Raw genomic sequence first — 5,979 nt, forward strand, 5'->3', positions numbered from 1 at the left:
TCACCAGTTTGATAGATTATCTGTCAAGTAGCCAGGGTGATGACTGTTTTCTTCTTCAACTGTAAGACAAGACACAACGGGGAAAAATAAACTGTAGATAAAGAAAAGTTCAGTCAGTCAAAGTTTTCACAAGATAGATGTGTCTCAGGCACAGGCCTAGTGTAACATGACTGCTTAGCTAAGAGATGCAGGCATCTGTAGAAATAATCATGTTTTCTCTCATTTTAAATGTAGGAATTTTTCTGTTTGCTGAAGAGCAAAGATACAAACCATGTCCAGAGGGGTATCTTAGTACACAGCACAAATTTTTCACGCAGAAGAAAATAGTGTATTTGTTCTTTATTTGCACATTTCTCTCAGTCAAGAGGATTCTAAAATCACTTAAAAGTGATCTTCTGAAAGTGTATGGCTTACCCAGGTTTCACTGCCTTGTTACTCCCTAGTACAATGATGGCAGTGTTATTCCACATAGTATTTTTCAAACAAACTGCCAGTGCTGCTTAACTCTCAGATATGTCACCTTTTTTCTCAGGGGGCTGTTGCTGTCCACCGTCTCCTCTGGAACAGCAACAGCAGGCAGGAAAATACCCCTAAAATTTATGAATAGTGAACTTCAGAGGATTTTCTCTTTTTGTTAGCACACAAATGACACTTTCACTGATTTATCTTTAGAATTGCTCATATATTTTGCCAAAGCACTATGTTCATTGTTAATTCTGCCTTTCTCTCTCAGTCAAAATGCCACTGAGTTTTTTTGGTTAGCAAAGTTCTGCCAGGGCATGGAAGAGAGAGCTGAGCACAGACCCCCCCAGCGCTGCATGAGGTACAGTGGGAGCTTTCAGGAAGTGGCAAAGACAGGAGTGGTTCCAGCATATCTGCACATACACCAGGTAAATTCTGTGAGGTGTTTCTCACACCCTCTCTTCACTTCAGGAAAGGTGTGTACTTTAGATAACCAAGGAGAGGTGATATCGCAGGGATGGCAAGGCAGTTATTTATCACACACAGTTGATGATGTCAAGGGCGATGAGGCAGTAACAGGCCTGTCTTACCACTCATCTGTGAAAGGTACAAACTACCTCTTACTTTACTAGGGTTTTACTTCACATTCCTAATTAAAGTGCTTTTTCTTCCTGTCATGATGACAGAAATTAAGAGTCTGAATAAGGAACTCACAACCAGAACAATAAGAAAGAAAGGTATCTTCTAGCCACCTTCTGTTCCTCCCTGTCCTGAACCAGAGAGGGGTAGAGCATAACTTAGACAAACTCCTGGGCTTGTATATGCTACAACAGCCTCGCCAGCACCCAGGGACCAGAGCACAGCACAGACTCTCCACAGCCTGCAGGGTGTATCCTTCTTTTACAACCTCCCTGTTCCCAGCTCCATTTCCAAAAAAACAGTCTATGTACCTGAAGAGGTGAAAGGTAGAAAGTCAGAGGACATGAATAGCATAGATTTAGGGTCTCAGCCTGGTGAGTTGTATGTATGCATCAGACCATGAGGTGTTCAGGATAATGGCTTTGCAGGAAAGCTGGTCTAGGGAGGAAAGGTGAACTATAGCAGGGTGAGGGAGCTGGGGAACATAGGATAGGGGCCCTCATCTAAGAGGGTGCAATATGTGTGAAGGAGATGAGGAAACACAAGTTATTTAAGCCTGACTCAGTGGCTGGGTTTTGCTGGGGGGTGTTGTGGAAGGGAGACGTGGGTTCCGAGTTTCGAAGGAGGAACTGGAAGCATGTAGCAGGTGGTGAGGACAGAGAGATGGGAGGGTTAGACAATATCTTTGGGAGGCTGGGAACATATAAATGAATTATGGGATTTTTCAGGATATTTCAGGGCTCTGCCTCTAAAAGTCGCTGGGACCCCTTGTCAGCTGTGCCACTGATAAAGCTCTCAAGAGTCAGGTGTGAATCCCACAGCTCATCTGCTAGCTTTTTAGGATTCTTTTTAGCCTTTACACCAGGACATAAGAGCCAATGGAGGAATGAAAATTTCACAAGCAAATAATATTCTGCAGAAAAAGAAGCCCCAGTAGAGTTTTGGTTTGGAAAATTCAATTCAAAATAGCCATTCCCTTGAATCTAAACCAATAAAAATCTGAAAAGCAAATTAAAAGCAGAATATACGAAAGTTTACTAAAGTTTACTATCATTTATCTGATTCATGTTCTAATCTGTGTAAACATACACCCTAATACAATACACAGTGTAAATGTAGACTCTAATACAATGCACTCTGTGGAATAATATCTAATTTCAAATGAGATCTTAACCTTTTAGATCAATTTACTAAATCATTAGTAAATTAAATACTGATGAACCCTTTTTTAAAAAGGCAGGATAAGACAAAACATGCATTTACCTTCTTCTTGTGCTTTCCATAAGGAACTAAGGAACAGTGCTGCAGCTTCAGAAAGAGATAAAGGATTTGTGTTTTGGCTGCGTGTTTCTAGAATTATAAAATCAGAGATGCATGGTTTGTTAGTGCTTACTGGCATTTATTTATTTTGTTCTTTGCTTTTTTATCTCTATAACTAGAGACCCAAAGAGAAAAAAATACTGTTGTCTCCTTCGCTCTATAACATTCTCTGCTCAAAACCAGTCTGATAAATATCTAACACAGAAGAAACTAGCAATCTTTTTAAAAAGGAGGCTGTTTTAAAGTCCCTTAGAAGGTAAAAAGAACATTTTCTTTTTTTCATATGTTCCTTACTTTGCTACAGCATTCTGTTTCCTCCAGAAACATTGTCTAGCAGAGATTTATGTTGTCTACTGTTGTCAGTTCAGCACAATTAATAACTTGAAATGACTTTTTCCAGTGGAAAAAGAAAGTCAAAGGTACTGATGATAATCTCACTTAACAGCCAGGTCAGTCTGGAACATCAGTTATGTAAATGAAGTCACAGTGGTACACAAGAGAGGAAAGTCAGACGGTCTTTATCGTGTACTTTTTGGAATGAAGGAAATAACAAAAGGGAGTTTAATGGCTTCCTTGAATGTAATTCCAGGAAAGCAAATCCCCTCAAGTTTCCACATATTTCTCCCATAATCTGAGCAAAGACTGATGTGTTATGTACAACTGGGCACACATACTTACCAAGCTGCATTCTGTCAAACAGATCCTTTCGCTGGTTCTCATCTGAAATGAATCGACGTCCCTCTACAAAAGCAGTGGGAAAAGGGTGAAAACAACCTCGCAAATCTGTTATAATTCCTATTTTACAATCCCTAAATTAGTCTTTTAAAAGTACAAAATTAACAGCAATACTTCAGCGAACATAAAATGGAAGGCACAAATCCATCCTGGGATCTTTCCAAATCAGCAATAGCCCATCCTAAACTGAACCACTCAAGACATACTTTATTCCATAGAACTGGTGTTTCAGCACTTTTCATTCTCATATTAATCTGCTGTAGGAACAGTACACAGGGAGCAATTCACTGTCTTTTCCTCACTCTTTCCTCAACTGCTGTACAGTCATAAAGCCTTCAATCTCTTTGCTGGACTATAAAGTATTGTCTTTTAAAGGGATATTTCTATTTTAAAAATGAAATAATGCATCAATAAGAAATAAAAAAAATGAAATAATGCATCAATAAGAATGATATACAGGTCAGTATAGAAGTAACAGTGCATTATTCAGTTGGAAGATTTAAACAAAAGAAAAAAGGGCCTAATTCTTTGCTTTTATGAATAGAAATAACTTTATTAATGTCACTAGAACTTCCTCAGTTACACTTACAGTTGTTTGGGGCCTCTATTTTCTGTTGTTATTATTTGTATTGTCTCCCTTTTGCATTTCTCTCAGGATCATGAGCTTCAATTTTTTTTTTCAATTTAAAGAACACTATTTTTCTTGATCTCTTACTGAGTGAGAATAAGGAATGATAACTATATCTGTGTGTCTTAAACCCCCTTTAAGATTATTTCCTCTAAGGAAGCTGCTTTTCCAATAGGTGTTACAATGAAGCTTCAAACTCTATACATTTTCAGTACTTTGTTTTGCTTTTCTTTTTCCAACACTTGCTTTCTTCAATTTGATTTCTTTAAAAAATAATAATACTGGTGATGCCACTGTTTCAGAGACAAGAAGAAATAACTAATTAGCACATCCCTGTAGGCCTCAGCACTTTTACCTCCACAGCATCCTTGGGGATTTACTGCTTGTGTGGAGTCAAGCGGATCAGGAATAATCCAATGGTAGAGAAAGTTATCTCCTCAAAACACAGTGAGCTTGGGACTTACGTGCACCCTTCAAATAGAGCATAGCCTGAGGAGTCCAGTTTCTCCTTTGGAAATGAGCCTTTATGCCAAGAAAGAGAAAAGAGACATGTCAGCATTGCATGCCATTACTTAAACAGCACCAACCTGTGAGATTCATGGATGCTGCACATTCAGCCTGAGTGAGCAGTTTACCTGAGGTGCGCTCCAGGAGGAAGCTATGAAGGATGCTGCCAGGAACAGTGCCATTGCAGATGCTGTCAGTTTACGGAGTCCCTGTACACAACAAAGAACCACAAGGTACAGGAAAAGCCTTTCAGAGCTGTAGATCCTCTCAGCTCCAAATCTAAATGTGAGGATATTCCAGACACTCCTTTCTCCCTGTCTTGCTGCCAAACCTCTTCTTGCTCAGTGACTATTTCAGCTTCAATATACAGTGATCTGATGGGACGATGAATGTTAAATCAAACATACTTTATTCTTTCTACTCATATTCATTATAAAGGTTCCATACCGGTGAGAACTGCCATCTAGGCAAGCACCTTTTCTGCTCCTCTTTACAAGGATCCTCCAGAAATGAGAGTTATGTACAAACTAAGGGGGAAAGACAATATATCTTGATCTTTTGAAACCTTGTTTAGACAGCAAGCAAACGTAGGGGACTTGCCATTCCAAACAAACAAACAAACGAACAAACCAGGAGAGTGGATCTCTACTTCCTCAGGAAAAGAAAGGTTTTAAACTTAGCATACTATTTGCATCAACCATGATTACACACATGTCAGGCTTTTTTTGATGCCTGGAGTTTGTTCGCTGATGCAGCACATGCAAATGAAAGCATTGAATATGAATCCTCTGCAAACAAGTTGCATCTCTGCTTGTTCGCACAGACCATGTTGTTATTCATGTATTGATAACAGTGATGGTCAACAGAGAGCATCTAACTTTATGATTCACAGTGGTTTATTGCATCTTGTTTATGAGAGCACATTGTGCTATTAATGTTTTTTAATGCAGTTGATTCAAACACACTGAATATAACTATGTGTATATTTCTCTCAGGTTATTTTAAAGTTAAAATTATTAAGCCCCCTGCAGTTCCTAAATATTATACTCACATGAAAAAGCATAAACTGCAAACTACATGTTTCCCACACACCAAAAGAGTCTCACTCACCTTCATACTTAGTTCAGTGGCAAATCTTCAGTCTTCTTTTCTTGGAATAATGTGTCACAAGAACTCCTACAGGTTTGGGGGTCCCTTTTTAAATCTTCAGAGTGAAGGTACCCTCCCCCTCTGTGGCAGGGCGGAGTAGTCTAAAGGGATCTCTTGTCAGCCCTGTAGATGGAGAAGTAGAAGGTCTGATGACTCCTGAGGGAAACCTGTAGTCTTGCAGCAAGACAGAGAAATGATTGAAAGATGGATACACTTGGAGATGCACTGCATTAGCCAGGTGAATACCTTCTGAATACATCAGCATCAGCCCTGTGCATTTGCAATACGTCACCTTCTTGCTAGATGATCGATAACCACAGCCAGAAGCAGGTATTAATATGGATGGTGAGTGTTTACCTAGGATAATCTAACATATATCAGATTGCTATCCATTGTGGGAGCTGGAAAAGTTAGTAAATTACTCTCCAGTCATAACATGTCAACATCAAGAAAAAGGTGACTTATCCAGTTAGTGTACATTTAGAGGATGCAGTCTCTTGTTTGATTCTGTAATGATCTCTTGCATCTAGTTTTCTTAC

At 39.2% G+C, this 5,979-nt stretch overlaps 1 protein-coding gene across 1 annotated transcript; it reads right to left on the minus strand.

Moving 5' to 3' along the window:
• On the minus strand, nucleotides 1-5,407 carry SPX (spexin hormone). Its single transcript, XM_074825865.1, has 6 exons — nucleotides 5,402-5,407; nucleotides 4,420-4,500; nucleotides 4,249-4,306; nucleotides 3,100-3,162; nucleotides 2,365-2,451; nucleotides 1-59 (listed from the first exon to the last, which is right to left on the minus strand). Exons 1-6 carry the CDS (start codon nucleotides 5,405-5,407, stop codon nucleotides 1-3), a joined length of 354 nt encoding a protein of 117 aa, XP_074681966.1.
• Between the last annotated feature and the right edge of the window lie 572 nt (nucleotides 5,408-5,979).

Source organism: Strix aluco, chromosome 5 (assembly GCF_031877795.1).
Source record: "Strix aluco isolate bStrAlu1 chromosome 5, bStrAlu1.hap1, whole genome shotgun sequence".
NCBI classification, from domain to species: domain Eukaryota; kingdom Metazoa; phylum Chordata; class Aves; order Strigiformes; family Strigidae; genus Strix; species Strix aluco.

Bases quoted from the DNA above. Each gene is read 5' to 3' on its own strand.
- SPX (XM_074825865.1), bottom strand. The intron at 3,163-4,248 runs GTAAGTCCCAAG...CTGCTTTTGTAG, and splicing joins GCTCTATTTGAAGGGTGCAC to AGGGACGTCGATTCATTTCA. The intron at 2,452-3,099 runs GTAAGTATGTGT...TTATAATTCTAG, and splicing joins GTTTGACAGAATGCAGCTTG to AAACACGCAGCCAAAACACA.